The 18,359-nt window shown below is 34.2% G+C and overlaps 1 protein-coding gene across 2 annotated transcripts in view; it reads left to right on the forward strand.

Moving 5' to 3' along the window:
- Nucleotides 1-18,359, forward strand: part of LOC120537507 (plastin-3) — a 77,063-nt gene that overhangs the window by 55,187 nt on the left and 3,517 nt on the right. For both annotated transcript variants that reach the window (XM_039766499.1, XM_039766500.1), the window contains exons 7-15: nt 2,648-2,813; nt 4,927-5,069; nt 7,536-7,631; nt 8,116-8,311; nt 9,730-9,808; nt 10,027-10,141; nt 10,548-10,681; nt 12,741-12,864; nt 16,899-17,023. In XM_039766499.1, coding sequence (XP_039622433.1) covers nt 2,648-2,813; nt 4,927-5,069; nt 7,536-7,631; nt 8,116-8,311; nt 9,730-9,808; nt 10,027-10,141; nt 10,548-10,681; nt 12,741-12,864; nt 16,899-17,023 — 1,178 coding nt within the window. The remainder of the gene's footprint in view (nt 1-2,647; nt 2,814-4,926; nt 5,070-7,535; nt 7,632-8,115; nt 8,312-9,729; nt 9,809-10,026; nt 10,142-10,547; nt 10,682-12,740; nt 12,865-16,898; nt 17,024-18,359) is intronic.

Below are 18,359 nucleotides of genomic sequence, written 5' to 3' on the forward strand. Positions count from 1 at the left end.
CCGAGATTTGCTGCTTCCTGAAAGCCTCCCGCTGTTGCGCAGCTCATTTTATTCTGCTCTGCCTACTGAGAAACCTGACACCAGGTCATTTGCATACTAACAGTGGATGTTTAGGTGGGGGGCGGGTGAGTGGGGGATCTGCTGTGTGAGCCTGCGCTCAAGCGCTCAAACAGAGCACGGAGGGAAAGAGCGAACAAGAGGTGAAACCTATCATCTCATTTGTGCCTTTTCCAGTGGATTTTTCATCTACTGTAGTAAATCTTGTCCATATTCAGTTTGTGGGTAATAATCTATTATTTTCTTTCTCAACTTCTAAAAGTTTGATTTAAGGGTGCAGGATGTTTGTTTAAGGGGGCATTGCCCCCTCTTGCCCCAGCGTAGAGCCGGCCCCGTGTTTGGTTACTTTTGTTAAATGTCCAGATGTACAGTATAAAGGTTCAAACCAGAGATACTAGAGCTGTGGTGTTCATAGTTAACTTGAACATTTTATGAATGCATATGACTGTAAGATATAAGCATATTGAATGACATGTTAAGGGGTTCATAATTTTAGAGAACATGAGCCAAAACCACATGAACGTCCTTCATGCTTTCATTTCCTTCCCAGCTTAATTTGGACAACTTTGAAATTATTCTGTGATAAGTTTATTTTATCGTTGGCAGTAATATGTAAGTGAAAATAAAAGTTTAATTGAAATTTTGCCCAGCAGTAATATTCAAAGAAATGACAGATAAGCCTTGTCTGTAGTGTTTTTTTTTTGTTTTTTTTGCATACTGCCTTTCACCCAACTAATGTTCAGTAACGTTTATTGTGATATGTACATAGGACAGTGAAATTGCTTCTCTACACATTCCTCTGTTATAAGTTTTGCTGGATACTGTTTAGAAAAAATCTCAGCTTGCTTAAACTAGAAAGATTCAAGTTTAAAACAAGGGAGGGTTTCACTCTGTCTCCCCAAAGAAATCTCACTATGGCAGTTTGTTCAACAATGGTGCATTCCCTCAGTGGAGCGTCCATGTTCATTTGACCTTGATTTCAACTAGACTAATCGCAGAGTGCTGTGGTGTACATATTTGAACTACCCATCAACTATTGCAAACTTGTATTGCGTCAGCTTCTGTTCATTGTGGCTATCATGTAATCTTCAAATTTTCTTTAGTTTTTGATTTAACCTCATATTTTGTCCTTTTGTAACATAGAAACCAAAAATGCATAGAGTAGTCAGCCTGCATAATATTATATTTTGGTTGAAGTACTGAAAATATTTACTGTGAAATTTGCAATGATGGAGGAAATCTGGAAGTGGACAAATACCTTTTCATGGTACTGTGCAAAACTGTACCTGATTGAACAGTTTACCAGTAACTGGGTGCAATGACTGGAATTTGATTAACTGATTATGTTTACTGTAAATGAGTCAATTTTGAGTCAGTTCGCTGGTTTCAGAGCACTCTGTAGTCAAGTATCATATGGGCTGTTAAAATCCAGCATTTTAATGAATAAAGATATGAAGCATAAAAATCTGTCCAAAATGCAATATGTAAATTTGCATAGATTTATGTTGTCTTGTTGTTGTTGACTGGCTTTGATTCCTTGTATTAAGCTATCCTTTTTCTGAACAAGCTTTTATCCCAATACAGAATTCTGAAATATTTTCTCTTTTTCCCTTTCCCACTTTTAGCAAAAATTTTTGTAATTTGGACATTTGCTTTTTTTCTCTCTGTATATCATACTCAACCTTTTTTAGGAACACGTCTGTTAGACACAGGAAAGATGACCTTTCCTTCTTTGGGGCCCCTCTTGACACATACACAATAAAGAAACGGTTGGCCGATTTGATGAAATGCTTAGATGATGTTTCATAAGAAAGGGGGATGATGAAAATGAATATTAAAAGCTGATTGAAACCAGGAAATGTTGCTCTTCTGCTTTGCAAAGCATGAGTCCATGTACTGATCTGTGACTGAATAAAGACTGATTGATTGAACTATTCCTATCTTCCTCGGGGTTACTTCCACACTTTACATCCCATGACGGAATGGAAAAATGAAAAAGGGCAAGATTGCAGCTGAACTTGCCATACCTGTTAACCCTTCTCACAACTGTAATTCTTTGGAAGTGGTAAAGCTGTCATGGAAACTTGTCACACTGTCTCGCAATTTCGCGTGCCAAGTAATTTCTCATGGAGTAAATTATTCTCCAGCAAAGAGGTCAGCGACTGCAGTTGTCATGTTGGACACCCCCTCCATCTAGAAGTCATGTAATATGACATCAGCTTCATGTGCTTGATGGTGGGTCAAATATTAAGAGAGAAAATGATTCTAATCTGTCTGAAAAAGTAGTGCATTATCTAACAAAATGCTTAATAGGATTAAAACAATAGGCTTTGTGTTTTTTTGATGTTTAATTGTTGACTGTCTTTTTTGAAAATGGTAATCTTGATCAGTGTTTGAAGTGTATTTATTGGTGACACCAAAAAGTGATTAATAGTTATCAACTGCTATTAAGTGCTCAATATTATTAAGAAAAATGTTAAGGATGTTGGTTAGCTTTGCTTATTAAATATCACTACTTAGTGACCCTTTCTAAGAGAATTGCTCTAATCAAAATAAATTGATTAGGTGAATGTTTTTCATTTTTATTTAGGAAAATCTCAACTTGGCATTAAATTCTGCATCTGCTATTGGCTGCCACGTTGTCAACATTGGTGCCTTCGACTTGAGAGAAGGGAAGCCTCATTTGGTTTTAGGTTTGCTGTGGCAGATTATTAAGATTGGTCTTTTTGCTGATATTGAACTTAGCAAAAACGAAGGTATGTTCCCATTTATTTGTAAAATAACAAAAAGAAAAATATCTTTTAAAAGGTCTCTGTAAATGTTTTTGTATGGTAGGAACCGGTATCATTGCATGCAGATAATTGTCCTTTATCAGCATTTGTATTGAAAGTACTTTTCACCCAACTGCATTCTGTTCTTGGATCAGCTATAAAGATTGTCATTTATAAGCAATATCAAGTAAATCATTATTATGGAAAAACACATTTCCACTGGAAAAAGGGAGAGAATTGAAAACCTGCTATTCACTCATCCATTGCACATAACCTGCAATTGTGAATGTGAATGAGGAAGCAGTCTAACCAGGGGTATAGCAATGCTAGTGAATGTTAAGGTACACATTTATTTATATTCAGACCTTTCAGTGTTGTGATTAAAATATTACAATATTCTTCTGCATGTTGTAGAAAAATAGTTACATCTGCAAGCTGAATTTGAATGGGATGCAAGCCAGAATGTTATTTTATAGCTGTTGCACAGGTGAAAAAATCCTTATCGTTGTATGTGGTATTGGTCATTGATATTAACGATTAGACTGTTGCCTGATATCCTATTGAGAAAACGAAACGCTTCAAATGTACAGTAAGATTATGTGGCCGTTGAAGATAAATGCAACTAAATCCTGGAGAACAAGTTTTAATAGTATAAAAGCTGTAAGTGATAACTGTTGCTCGGTCAGTTAAAGAGAAAGAGTGGCAAGTGTGTAATGTAAGCGTGGCTAGTAATGTATGTTTCAAACAGTTTCAGAGGTTTATGTAATTTTATGTATTTTTGTTGAAGGTTTCCAGATTTGTAGTTTTAAATCCAATTCCTTTTCCTTGACTTTTTATTAAGATCAAGAAGAGAGATTTGTTTTGTGAAACCATGTTTGGTCATGTCCACCACCTGTAACATTCATGCAGAGAAAAGTGTGGATTGCTTACTACTTGGAATGAATAGATGTCTAAATTGGGGTATCAAACTCGGAACCTAGGGGGTCACAGTGCTTGCAGGTTTTTGTTCCAGCCACTTTCTTAATTCCCAGTTACTGCTACTAATTGAACATGCTCCTTTTCCTTTAATTGATTCAGAACCCTTAACCGTTTCTATTAACAGCCAAACAGTAATAAGAGCTGAACCATGCAAAGCAGCTAACTTGGGGTCTCAAATGTAGTTCCAAAAGGGCCACCATTTTCGTTCCAGTGCTAGTCATTTGTAAATAATGGTATATGAGCAGCATATAAATCACCTTATAGCACATTAAATTAAAATCATCTGATTCAGGTCAGTAGATAGTCCTTGCTACTGATTCATGTGTTTGTTATCTGATGCTGAAACTGTTTAGTTAAACTTCATAATGTGCAAATTCAATAAAAATGACAGAAAATAATTTGATTATGTTTTAACTATTGTTTGTAAGAAATTTTACAATATGCTAAATTTCAGCAAATATTTTAGATAAGTTATACTGGGAAACAAAATAACATGCTAAAATAACATGCTTTACACTTGATAAGTTAAAGGCATTATATTGGCCTAGAGATTAAAAATATTTAGCTGTAGGGCAAAAAGATATTTGGGCTAAAGAAACTGTTATGGCTTTGAAAAATGCATTTTCCATATTATAAAAAATATATAGTAGTTATAAGGTATGCAGAAAAGTGAGATCTCCTAAAACACTGTACTGTAGCACACATTAGTTAATACATGTGCATTTTAGATGTTTAAAAAGTTCCTGTTTAATTCAGTGTAAGGATTTTTATAAAAACATATTTAGGTAATTAGACTTTAATTAGTTTTTTAATAGTGCAGTTTAAAAATGTATTTCCATAAAAATCATACTATTGATATGCATGTACATCCATATTTAAAAGCTATATCTTCTGATTGTTTATTTATTGCAATAAAATGTTGGTAAAATGCTTTTACTGCAAGGCCATCCATAGACTCTAATACCATCCTATGTGACTAATATACCTACAGTTTAGCTTTCATGGATTGCAAATTTGATAAAGTATGGCTAAATAACAAAATACAATGTTGTGTGTGTGTGTGTTTGTGCGCACATGTTATAACCTTGCTAAATCCGTGTCTGTTTTTCTCCCTCATTAGCTTTGGTTGCCTTGCTTCGTGATGGTGAGAGCCTTGAAGATTTGATGAAACTTTCCCCTGAGGAGCTGCTCCTGAGATGGGCAAACTTTCATTTAGAAAATGCAGGCTCGCACAAGATTAACAACTTCAGCTCTGATATAAAGGTGCATATAGTTTTGTTATTTTCTTCATTCGATCAGTCGTTTGCCTCCATAACACTTTTCACAGCATATATAATCACAAGGTATTGTACAGAGCTAACAAAGTTACAGTTCTGTATATATAAAAAATACTGTAACAAACAGCACTTAAGATACTGTGAACAAACAATCTTTATTGCCGGCTGGAGCAGTGATTGATTCTTGAGAAAGCATAATTGAAGAAATGATAAATAACAAGGGATTCACTATCAATCTTGAATCATGTAACTAATGAAACAAGTTTTGTCTCTGCAGTTTGTGGGACTCAGCCTACCAAGGCATTAGCCACATTAATTTTAAGCAGTGCAGGTTCTTTGTAATTTCAGACTTTTAAATGTATGGCCGGGGTGGCCAAACTAAGGGCCACAGGTTGCATTCGACCTGTGGGCATTCATGTTGGACATAAATTGAAATACACTAATTTTTAAGAAATGATCTGTTTCACCATCCCAATCATCCCACTGAAGTAAAAAATGAGGTGTGAAAACATTCTCTGTGAAGTTTAGTTTTCTGTGATAATGAGACTGATCTGTAGACTTCTTGGTTTGTAAATAATTTTTTAATGTTAGCAGAAACTTGTAGTTATGTCCCATTATAAATAAGCAGAAACAAAAACATACTGAATATAAACAATTTTATGATACTCAAAAATGTAAGCAAGGGGAGTACTTCTTTCTCCATTACACAATTTCCATTTCCACCATAAAATTTGTGCAGCACATAGTATATTAAATTTGAAGTTGAGCAAAATGGTGTTCAACTATCTTTGTTCCCCAAGCTGTTGCCCTTGGTAAACATGAGGCTAATAGTTGTTGCCTTGCAGTGTATGAAAGAGGACTTGCATGTGTGCTCTGAATGTTGGAGATTTTTGACCTTTCTTTTTCTTTGCCCAGAAACAGGTCATAGGCCAGTTTGTGGTGACCCTGTACGTGGAGTTTTTGCCCTTGCTCTTTACAACAGACAGTATTTCCTGTTCCATGATTGTGTTCACAATTGCCACTTTCAGTGTTGTATTTAAAACGACCCATGATGATCTAAAATGCCATTTCAGTCGATTTTTTATGTACAGAATTTTGCCACCTGCAGGCCCAAATGTTATGAAAAATCAGAATGCAGATTCTAATAGATATGATCATCAGAACTTGGTGGGATCCATGGGAGTAAGTGGCTTTTGGGCTTGAATCATTGTTGAGGCCCCACCTAACTGTACTGAGGGAACCACAGCAAAAAACAATATGTAATGTCAAGGTTTAGGAGTAGCCAATCCTTCTATATAAAAGCGGTCGGGATTGTCCTTCCGTCCCGTGAGTGCTACGCAGGCGCGGAGTTTCACACACGCCCCATCCATTTTGCAACGCACGACGGGATTTGTAGTTTTGTTTTTCCAGGTAAAAGATGATTTTCTACTCCAGACTGTGCGATATCTTCTTCTTTCTTACTATATAAAAGCGGTCGGGATTGTCCTTCTGTCCCGTGAGTGGAAAGCGTAGTGGTATTCCGCTTATCACAGACTTACTACTTGCAGCTTGCTGCAAGCGACATGATGTGAGCAGAGTTCTGGTGCTCCCATCTTTCCCTTGCTTTTGTGCGTGATGCGCTGGAAAAATAGACAAAATTATGTCTCTGGAAATAATTAATATTGATGGAGTACAAATGACTCACCTCGTAGTAAATATCAGGGGGGTTCAAAAGGGCGACCTCAATATAGAAAAAAAGTTTAAATCACAAAAATAACAAACTATGAGTATTAAAGTAATACCACTCAAATGCAATATAACCAAATTAATGAGTTTGTATAAGATATCAAATTGATCTACATATTGAATTGCCTTAAGAAGTGGTTAACTTAAAAGTCGGTCACCTTAAAAGGTGGGTCAGCCTAGTACTTGAATAACCACTACACATGAGGTATATGGATAGCTATGAAACGACAAACAATACATGTATATTATGTCTGGAACAGTCAGCTACTGCCCTGTTTGAATATTTAGCAAAGTCATCTTGCTCAGTTGATACCTTTTTCAATTGTATTAATATTCAATCATGAACCCATTAAGATTTTCATATTGCTTTTTTGAATATGTAAAATGGTCCTAGGGCTTTTATTTTATCTAACCATTATGTGAATGTGTAAATTTAATTTTTGTACTTTGATTGGTTTGTGAATTCTACTTTTGTATCAAGGATTTATAGCATTTAAATACAGACATTGTTTCTTTATGCACGTGGCTGCTATTCCAATATCTAACATTCAGCATTTTGTTTTAAACATTACTTATTTCATTAGCTACAATATACATTGTGCTCTTTTAACATTTGTGGTACCAGTATAAGCAATAATGGTTGTTGGATAGATTACCAGCACTGGTAATGGTACATGCTTTAGTATATAAATAACTTTAACAGTATTGTACCTTTATTTTTTTTCAGGATTCAAGGGCTTATTTCCACCTACTAAATCAGATTTCACCTAAAGGAACAAAAGAAAATGAAACACGCATTGATATTAACATGTCTGGCTTTAATGTAAGTTCAAAATTCAAAAGACTCTAAATACTAAACTAAGCAGCTGGAATTATAAAATGGTAGTCATCAAAACTGCAAGTGATATGAATATACTTTAAACAGATTCAATAAACTATACTGTAAATGAACAAACAGCAATTATAACATCTATTTAAATGGAAAAGGCCCAAAAACCCTACCCACCAACTTTTTCAGAATGGTTATATTTCCTGCTAAATAGTTATTTTTCAGTATGTGGCTATTTTAATTAACACAATAATTCCATTATGGGCCAGAGTTTCATCTTTGGATAGAGCAATGATAGATAAGTAATGTCTTAGCTAGTTTCTTCATGAAAGTTTCAAAATGTTGTTTTTTCCTATCACAATGCATAATACAGTATTAATTGATACATGATGAATATACAGTATATATTTTTTTTTAGAAGGCAAAGCTAAAATCTTAATTGTAATATGTCTATATTTAATATATTTAATTTTACCAGGAGAAAGATGATTTGAAGAGAGCAGAGTTCATGCTGCAACAAGCAGATCGACTGGGCTGTAGGCAGTTTGTTACTCCAACTGATGTGATCAGTGGAAACCCCAAACTTAATTTGGCATTTGTTGCCAATCTATTTAACAAATACCCAGCATTAACAAAACCAGAAAATCAAGATATTGACTGGAAACTTCTTGAAGGTAATATTACTTTGCAACTTCGCTGATCATGTGATATTTCTATAAATCTGCAGTGTTTAGACTTTTGGTTAAAGTTCTGAACTACACAGATCTAACATCTACAGAAGAATCTATTCAGTAGTATAGCACATCAGCCTACAAGTATTTGTACAGGCTACTAATTTGACCGAAACTTTAGTATTTTAAAAATGAAATTGATTTCTGCTTTGTGAATTTGTTTCTGCCCTGGCCAAGTTGAAGCTTCTGCAAAAAGTTAAGTCTTATCTGTTGAATTTACAGGGCATGTGTGAACAAAGCTGGCTGAAGAATTGCACAATGTCGACCCAGTAATAGTGGAGTTTAATCACAGAACTTGTTTTGTTAATGCATGTTTTCATGATGGGGCACATGATGTGAAGTTGTGAGAATAATCAATATTTTATCACATAATTAATTATTATATAAATAAATCAAGGTTAAATACATAAAAAATTAATAACTTTTGAAAGGATTAGGGCATCTTACAAAATAGATGTTCCTATTTCTCTCTTGATTTTTATTATTAGTCTCAAAACTTCTTTTTGAGCTTCTCAGAATGTCAGTGAATCGAGAAGTTATTCTGTGATGGCTGTCAGCATTTTTGACTTTAAAGGAGCATTTAATTACAAAGGCCAGAGCAAATCAAAAGTTATCAAGTAATGAAAAGTTTCATTAACAGATTTAATTGCATTTCAAATGTTGAAGCCATGGGTGATAATTTAATCAACAGTTTAAAACCTTTTGCCCCTTTCATCAAGATTGGTTTACTAAAATAATTGCTTGTTGTTATTGTAAATATATTGACTTTGACAAGGACATGTTTGGTTTTAAGATTGTTGTTTAGTTCACATAATGTAACTATCTGAATTTTAAAAAATCACTTTCAGAAGTGTCAAGGTAAAGTAACACAATGTTCTGCTTGAGAAATGTTTTGTTTTATTAAACATTTACAAGATGGTTGGTAGATAACCATCAGTGCTTTTTTTAAAATGTAATACACTGAGAACCTGATTGGTAAAAGTTTCCTTTTGCCTTTAATTTTTATAAAGATGAATCATTGTAATGTAATACAGTATTTATTTTATTACACGCAGAGCTTGGTTTATTGGCAGACATACATGATAATGCACAAAGGATCACTTGTCATGTATTTGTCTATACACTGTACTTTATTTTATGAGAGTCATTAATTTTGATTGAAGGGTCTGCTAAAATTAAAAGAGGGCAGTGCTTTATGTTGTTAAAGTATTAAGAACTTCCAATATACTATATATTAAGTATGGCATGGTAAGTAATAATTAGTTTTTTTTTTTTTTTTTTTAAAAAAGCCTGCTCTTTTCGGTGCTTTTCTGCATTCAAAAAATGGGTAACAATCTTTACCTTTCCTTATTTTTGTTCAGGTGAGACACGTGAAGAAAGAACCTTCCGTAACTGGATGAATTCTTTAGGTGTAAATCCGCACGTCAATCACTTGTATGGGTATGTGAGTGTTTTTTATTAGAGTGTCATTTATTTTAAATAAATTACCAGTTATTGTTGTAAACGTACTTTATAATAATATTTTATTTTAATATACAAATGCTTGGAATTTCTTGGACACCACAGCATTTTTTTTGACATTTTATGGGTGGATCTGGATGCCTGAGATCCAAGTTCAATGCAGCTTATTTTGTTAATTAATTTTTCATTTGTTTTAGAGACCTTCAAGATGCCTTGGTTATCTTACAGCTTTATGAAAAAATTAAAGTTCCAGTTGATTGGAACAAGGTTAACAAACCCCCATATCCAAAACTTGGAGCAAACATGAAAAAGGTATGTAGTGCAATTAGTTTATATATTTTCTGTCTTTATCACTAGTTTTAAATATAAACATTTCCAGTTTTAGGTTAGAACATACTGTATACTGTATATGGCTGGAAATTTCAATTCAGAAAAGATAACTGCTGTTTTACACAGAAATAGGTATCTGTTTTCTACACATTCTGAAACCTTTCAGTTGGAACTAGGCTATGCTTTTTAATATGAAATCTGGGCAAACATTCACTTAGGGAATTAATTGTTATCACATTACAAATTTTAGTACATAAATTATGAATTCCCAGATATGACAAATGAATTGCATCCTTTGTAATGAAGTCTCTTAATCTTTATTTTACATACAGTAAATACTTCTATTATTACTGCCATAAGTAGTATGTATTTTTAATTTTGTGTTTAGCTGGAAAATTGTAACTATGCAGTTGACTTGGGTAAACATCCAGCAAAATTTTCCCTTGTGGGTATTGGTGGACAAGACCTGAATGATGGTAATCCAACATTGACCTTGGCCTTAGTGTGGCAGCTAATGAGACGGTAATTATTTCTTTGTTTTATGCATCAACATCTCAGCCTTGTATTTTCAACAATGTCAACCCATACTGTTTTTAGTGCTCCCCAGCTTCATCTCTTTTTATCATCTGTAATTAGATTTTTTTAATTCCAGGTATTACAAGCAGCTACGTGTTCATACCACTGACTTATAGTTAACTTTTATGGGACATTGAATTGTCTCAAATGTTTTTTACATATATACCATAAAAGCTCTAGAGGTCACAGGGTTTGCTAGAAACAGCTTTATACAAGTTTTATTATACCTAATATGCACCTTAATAATTCAGACATTTATGAAATATAAAATCTGCTGCATATTAATCTCTGAGTATATAACCGTAATTCAGTTTTCTTAAATATGCAAAGCAAGGGCACAGGAAAATAAACCAATGTCCTTTTCCCAGATATAAATGCATATTCTGAGTTTTGATTAATCTTGCAATATTTTTAAAACGTTTTAGACAGATCTTCTGAGTGAGAATTTATTTTTTTCAATTTCAGATAGTACAGAACATCAGTTACCCATTGATGTATAATAGGTGCACTGGGATTCTTCCAGTTGAGCAAGATAAGCCTACGTGCTAGCAGTGTTGTACAGGGTGAGGCAGAAAGGACGGACGTTTTTTACAAAATCGCAAAATTGTTAATTTTTTCTTACAAAGAAATTTATTGAAAGATTTGAGTTCATATTGAAATAGCATTTGACAATTTGTAGGGATGGAAATGCAGGTCTAAATGCAAAATACGCCTTACCGAATGAATACTGAGGCCAAGTTCAGAAGAATGCTTCCGAGTAGATCGACTTGGACTGCACAGCAGGGCTAGTCGTATGCTTTCCACATTTTCAGGGGTACGTGTCATTCATGTAGCCCCCAGCGGTCTTTTGTTCATTAGTGTACCTCGTGTATGAAGTGCTTTAACCCAACGTAGGATAGTGTTATGAGAAAAATGGCTTTATTCCTGTGGATATTAAAATGGCAACGAAACTCACGCTGAACTGCGGTAATAGATTGGCTGTTCTTGGCAAAACAGTTGTACGCAAAAACACGGTGTTCTATCGTCCACGGCTCCGTGGCTTCAACTAAAAAGAAAATAAATAAATGCTAAGACTTTGCGAACCTAATGCCACCTACCGCACATCTGTGACTCCAACTAGTGGTGAGTTCTAGCCATTTCAAAGACGTCCGTCCTTTTTGCCTCACCCTGTATAAGCAATTACAATCGGGTTGTCCTTCTAAGCCCATCCAGAAGTCTACCAAACGTGGCTGTTAATGGGTTAGGAGTGATTGTGACACCAAGGCTGTCTGATAGGCATTCAAAAATGTATTGCCTCAGACCCTAAGTCCATAACTAAGGTATTGTGTGGAAATGTCTGACCTAAAACATCACATTTGTTAAGTATTGTTTTGATTAACTGAGTGACACTGTGTTTGTCAATAATGTTAATGTCAAAGTAAAACCTATTAATAGTAAGGTCATCTTTTAAAGCAACATTTAATGGATCAACAACTTTATAGCTAGTCTAGTGTGTCCATGGCATAGGTTTTGCACAAGACTGAATTATCCCATAGGAATTCAAAAAACATACGTACTGTTGTAACTACTACCAAAACTGATCAAAACAATTATTGGTTTTATTAGAGCATAGTGGTTGAAGAGTCCTATTTTACTTTTTTCTGTGGCTTGGGATGTCAGTGTTTTCCGTGAAAAATATGCCTTTTTAAAGATTGTATCATTTGTAAATTAAAATGAATTAGTTTTTGAACAGTTTCATATTGATCAGATATTAAGGGTAATTTTTGCAAAATATAATCAAAATATTTTATGCCAAAGTAATCTTTAGAGTGGTTTAAAAACATTAACGTCTACACCATCCTTGTAGAAAGTAATTTCTTAGATAAAGAAGACCTAAGATAATGAATATACAGTAGATATTTGAAAAGATAAATATAAGAATGCTTAAACCTATCTTTTATTTTGTATTTGCACATTTTAGGTTTATGTGATTAAATATTGTTTGACTTTTTTTTTTTTTTAATAGATATACTTTAAATGTACTGGAGGACCTTGGTGAAGGAGAGAAAGTTAATGATGAAATCATTGTCAACTGGGTCAATAAAACGCTGTCTGCAGCTGGCAAGAAAACAAAAATTCTAAACTTTAAGGTATGTCCGTAAATTTTCACATTAGTAGAGATCAGTTGTATATATTGATTGAACATGCAAAATATATTAAGTAGCTAATAGTTACAGATTAAATACTGAAGTACAATCTTAAGTGACAATAAGGTATGCTCAAAGCAGGAATAAATGTATGTGAACATGTCTGCTACTAATAAACATAGATGAGAAGGGCTGTAGGAATAATAAAGTTTTATTTTTAGTTTTATTTATTCCTTATAGCTGCATAGTAGTTTACTGAATTTCACTGTGCAGTTTGAGCTGCTATACAATTTTTTCCACTGTATTTTCATTTTACAAAGAAAACAACATATGCCATGTAGAGTTCTAAAATCAAGTTGAGACTAGGGATTAATATTGTCACAATACCAAAATTTCAAACTTCGATACCATACCAACAAAAGTATTGGATTTCAATACCATTTTCAATACTTAACGCAGTATAATGTAACTCAAATATTTTTATTGCAAAGTAAAACCTTTACAACCTCTTGTAACACTTGCTGAAGTAGAAAACCTATACAAATCCACACTAAATAGATATTTAAATAAAATGAACAGTAATGTACAGTGGTCTATTGAACAGTAAATAATTTTAAACAATAAATAACTAAATTAACAGTAGTGCAATTCTTGTGAAATACTAAAACAACAATCCAATAGCACATTTTAATGCTATGCATTACAGATGTAAACCGTGCAAATGACCTTTTTGATGCTTTCAAATGTTTTGCAAGGGAGACTAGCATGTCAACATGCTCATCTGTGAGGTGTGCCCTTTTTGGGCTGCAAATGAGCCCAGACATACATTCTAGCACAGGTAGAAGCAGCAATGCACAAATACTTTCTTGCAAATTGAGCAAGATGAGATAAACTTTTCTCCTTTTTCTCCTTTTTGCCAGTGGATCTTCCTCTACACTAGTTTCAGGCATCTTTTCATAAACTGTGAACTTATTTGATGAGATGCCCAATTTCTGATGATGCAGTGTGTGGTGAGACTGCTGACTTTGGCTCTACTTTTTCCTCCTATGTTTGTTAACTGTCCTTTCAGATTATTTTTGCTTTTCTTTGATGGTTGTTTGGTGCTTGAAGAGAGTGTTTGCTGAACTTGAGCTTCCACTTCCCAGCAAATGAATACTTATTTAGCATTTACTTGACTTCCTCTTTTAAGACAGCAAAACTTGTAACGGTCGACCCCTTTACCCAGCCGGCAGCTACACCTCCAAGACCTGTGGCCTGGATAATTTTCTGAGAAATAATCTAACTATCAAGCCGTACTTCTAACCAATTAAACTTTTACCCACAATCGACGGTGCAAATGTAAATACACAAAAGCAGGATGTAAAGTTAAACGGATTAAATGTATTAAATGAAACAAGACATGCAAAAAACAGATATAAATATCCCTCCACCCCAGCAACAAGAAGACACCACCAAATATAAATACAACAAAAACCCTCCCTTGCCCCGTAACATATAACACACAACACGAATAACAAAATAACTGTGGCAAACTGAATGGTTGTGAACTTGAGTCCGATTATAAAAAATGTCCTGAATACGGATGACTGAATTAGTGGTAAATGCTGTGTTTGATTTTCCCGGCGATTGGAGCAACCTCACCGTGATTCCTTGGCGTATGGTGGATGGTGAATCGACCCCGGGGTCTCAACAGATGGAGGTTGAAAGACAGTCCGGCAAAATGAAAAGCAAACTGGTGAAAAGGCGCGATGTGAAAAAACAGCAAGCAAGTTGAAACGTGGTTGTAACAAAATGGTCTTCTTTCTCCTTCCTTCCTCCTTCCATCATCCGTCCTCCTTTACGGGGACGGCATTTACTGCTACACATACAAACAGCAAACGGGACAATGAAACGAGACGCACTCAGAACTGACATTTAACACTAACTATGTGGCCAGCTACAAACTGCCTTTAAAGATTGGGTCAAGAAATGTTGGCGTGTTGAGAAGCACCTGCAGAGGGTGGTCCTCCTACCTCTGTCTTAGGTCATTTTTATTTTTTTATATAGCATCTTCAGACAGCAATTTAAAGAAAATATCACATTGATCAGGTGTCAAATGAGAAAAAAATCTTCCATGTTAACGGCATAACAGAGGAGAGGGTGGTGTGTTTAATCTCTTCCTCTGGTGTTCTTTTTTTTTTGTGTAAATTTTTTTAAATATTAGACATTATAAAGTATTTCATTGCATTTTATTTTAAGTCTTTGAGGGCTAAGTTTTTCCCATTTTAGCCATTTTAGCCCAAGGCTGAATATTTTTTCCAAAAAAATCAGTTTTCTGAAAAGCACAAATAAATCAACATAAAACGTCTCTTGCTGTGTGTCACATCTGCTGGAGGTTGCATATGCCATATTTCCATAGTTTTCTCTTTAGAAAAGTTAGATGATCAGTTTTTTCCTGCCATTTGAGTTAATTAATTGCATTTTTAGGCAGGTTGTTTACGCTTATCTCTATTATCTCTTTGATAATGATGTGATAATTTGGAGATTGTCCAATGTTTTTAATTCTGTGGAATACTCTTCTTTAAGTGCCTGTGAGGAATGTACAGCTTCATTTATCAGCTAGTGCTCTATGCTGCAGAATGTTGTCATTGTTTGTTAATCTCACATGCTGTTTGCCCTGGTCCTTGTTCTTTTACATATGAAGATAATGAAAATAAAACAACAGTTGTGCTAATTTGTTTTAGTAGATAAAATTATTGAGGTTTAACAGAATATCATCATTTTAAAATATCAATCTAAGTATATATACATTCCCACATACAAATGTAGAGTTGTTCTGAGGTTATATTGTTTAACTTTTTTATTAGTGTATTTATCTTGCCAGCATTGTCACACAGAACTAGCAAACACATGGAGTAATACTGCTGGACAGTGACCACTGTGTATTCAGGATCACACACAGAGTCCTGTTTTTAACATAGCATAAATGAGAAAGTGCTCAGTCTTGCATTTTACCATATCCTAGTTGAACATCAGATGTCACCTCTTCCACAACAGTCATAGCTTCACCATAGATCAAACTGGCAAGATCTCTGTTACAAGAAGTGGATTTTTATTCAAACTAAAATGTACCTGCTTGAGTCAGAAGAGCTATGTAGCTTTTGTATACAGGCTGGCTGTCTTATATGTGGGGGAAAGCTAAAAGACAACATCACCTTCCTTCCCTTGAGAAGATAAGATTTAAATAGAGGTCACCAGCGAGTGTAACATATTTTTTTCATATTAATAGTAAGTTTGTCCCTGGAACCTCTCATAAAATGACATTTAAGAGATAAGCTTTTTTTTTCATTACTGACTTTTGTCAATCCCCAAGAGACAGTGAAATGTTTGTTATGAATTGTCTTAAGCTAGGGAATGCCTTTAGGTGGTTCTACCATAAAATTGTCCCCTATCAATGAGTTGAGCATTAAGGTGGCCTATTAAGATAACATTTAAATAAGTACTGTACACCAGACTCCTTAAATTACTGCATCTCCATTTAAAATATGTTAAGTGATCTGCATTTTTTCCCACAGGGCCATCTGGAAGTGCTTTAAAATAAAACCTCACATTCAAAATGCCTTTCTAGTTGTTTCCATCTGTAACTTTTTCCTTACAGTTCAATGTTTACAAAACACACACAAGAAAGTAACTAACAAACATGGAAAGTGAGTCATTTCCACTCTCTCTTACATGTGTATGTAAGAACAGAGTTGTACAACTGCATGTTACGAAGATAACATCTCAATTCAACTACAACTCCTGGTAGCATTGGAATAAGGCACTGTAGTTATGTATGGTAGAAACTGGAGGTATAAGAGAAGTTTTAAGTGTTAATTTTGTGGAGATAAAAATCACTACTCTTTTTTAGTTTGAAGTTCATATTCTAAATTTGGTAGCCTTACATGGGCAGGTATATATGTGTTTGCTTGTCTGTATATGTGCATATCTTTTTTTGAATTACAAGGACAATTTTTTTCATTATGAGAATTGTTTTCTTTTGGTGGACTGAAACACAGGACAGAGACATTAGCACAAGTTTGGCAGTGGTGGACTTGATTGATGTCATCCAGCCGGGCTGTATCAATTATGAATTAGTTAAAACTGGCAATCTTACACCGGAGGACAAACTTGAAAATGCAAAGTAAGTGCCTTATTTTTGTGTATGGTTTGTTTTTTTTATTACTGTGTGGTAAAGCCTGTAAATAGTTTAGGATATAAATTCAACATAATGAGATATGAGTGAAAAATTTTCATTTTTTTGAGTAATAATGTTAACAAAAATTCATTTTGAAAGAAAGAAATTTGAGGTAACTTAAGCAATTAAACCAGTTTTGATTATATAACTTGTATTAACTGTTTAAAGCCATTTTTTCTTGGAGTTCATGACATTAGTTGAGAAATGATTTGAAACATTTCTTATTAAAAGCACTTTGAGGCAACTTGTGATTCAGCAATTAGTAAAGCAGTTTGAGCTGTACTTTATTGAACAGGTTTGATTAACATAAAAAATGCTCAATGACCACCAAACACCCATCACCCTGGGTATGGTTATAATATTTGGATGATTTGGACTGCTGCTTTGTTGCTGCTGGTGTGTGTTTGTGTGAATGAAAACCATTATCTATAAACAACACAGGACACAATCAAGTACTATTACTAGACTTAGATTCATTTGGCACTTTTTCATTAAGTTTGAAGTGCTGTTGAATTGACCAGATTAAATTAACATATTTAGGGCTTGAGTTGCATACATTTTTAATCAGCAGCTGTGTCCTGTATATGTGATTTTGTTTTTGCCTGGGCCAAAATATTGCCTAGCTGAAATAAGTTCACAACTGTTCACCAATTGGAAATGAAAACGAGTTCCCGTAGAGTTTTCATTCAGTAGTAATCTTCTGCAAGCCAATAGTATGTTTTATATGCTGCTGCAAATTAATTTTATTAAGCGTTTTCCATATTTGGAATGCACAAAACCAGAATTTAACCTAATGAAATTTGCATATTTCACTTTCCTTTGAAAGTGTTCACTTTGTTCTCCATCTAATTTATTTAAATGTTGAGTGCAAGGACTACTAATGTGTACCTGTGGTTTTAAAACTGTTGTCAATCAATTTGACATAATATTTACCAGGTGTTTTATTGAATTTTACCATTAAAACTTTTTCATGGTTGTTAATTTATAAGTCGGGATGCTGTGTAAAATGCAAATACAAACAGAATGTGATGATTTGCAAATCTTAACATATCAAAAGCTGAAATTGAGAACTTTTATTTATTTTAATGTAGACTCAATTTGAATTTAATGTCAGTGACACACTTCAAAAAAGGTGGGTGAAGGCCATGTTTACCAGAGTGTTGCATCACCGCTTCTTTTAACAACACTCTGTAAACATTTGGGAACCAAGGAGATCAATTGCTGTAGTTTTGAAACTGAAATGTTGCTCCATTCTTGCCTGATATAGGATTTCAGCTGCTCA

The sequence above is a fragment of the Polypterus senegalus genome, chromosome 10 (genome assembly GCF_016835505.1).
Source record: "Polypterus senegalus isolate Bchr_013 chromosome 10, ASM1683550v1, whole genome shotgun sequence".
Lineage (NCBI taxonomy): Eukaryota > Metazoa > Chordata > Cladistia > Polypteriformes > Polypteridae > Polypterus > Polypterus senegalus.